Below are 542 nucleotides of genomic sequence, written 5' to 3' on the forward strand. Positions count from 1 at the left end.
TTTCAGCTTGTCTAAAGTTGCCTCTTTGCATTTTTAATTTTGGTTTCAGGTTGTTAAAAACATACAAGAAAGCCCAGATGTTCCATCAAGCAGCATTAAAACCCAAGATGTGGCTGCTAAGCAGAACCCTATCATTCTGTTTGGCAGCCATCACTGCCTGTTAAATACTGTAACTCCATGAACTGGTTTTGTATTTTGTGATACTGCAAAGTGGCAACCGAATCTGCGATAGCTTCTCAGGGGACCTGGATTTTGAGAACAGGCTATGCTTCCGTTACAGTGTGCAACTGGGCACCCAAAACCACACTGAAAATACACTTTCTAGTTTTGTGCTTCAATATACCAAGCTTCTACCTGAAGTGCAGGATTAGGAATGGGCATAGGGGTCATTTTATGCCTCAGAGCAGGAGCTGATTTTGGCCTTGGTCTTTTAATCTCTGGCTCTTCAACTCTTTGAAAGCCAATGTCATCTTCACATGATTTCCTTGAAGAGAGATGAGTACAGTCAATTCCCTCCTCCCGATAATAATGCCCAGCATTCC

General features: G+C 42.4%; 1 protein-coding gene across 1 annotated transcript in view; it reads right to left on the reverse strand.

Annotated features, from left to right (window-relative positions):
* Nucleotides 1-354: 354 nt before the first annotated feature.
* The window catches only part of LOC104466323 (disks large homolog 5-like), a gene marked incomplete at its 3' end in the record, with an annotated part of 15392 nt that continues 15204 nt past the window's right edge, over nt 355-542 (reverse strand). The window contains 1 exon segment of the mRNA XM_010079703.1: nt 355-542. This exon segment is cut by the window's right edge and continues 18 nt beyond it. Coding sequence (XP_010078005.1) covers nt 355-542 — 188 coding nt within the window.

Source organism: Pterocles gutturalis, unplaced genomic scaffold, assembly GCF_000699245.1.
Source record: "Pterocles gutturalis isolate BGI_N339 unplaced genomic scaffold, ASM69924v1 scaffold18384, whole genome shotgun sequence".
Classification (NCBI taxonomy): domain Eukaryota; kingdom Metazoa; phylum Chordata; class Aves; order Pterocliformes; family Pteroclidae; genus Pterocles; species Pterocles gutturalis.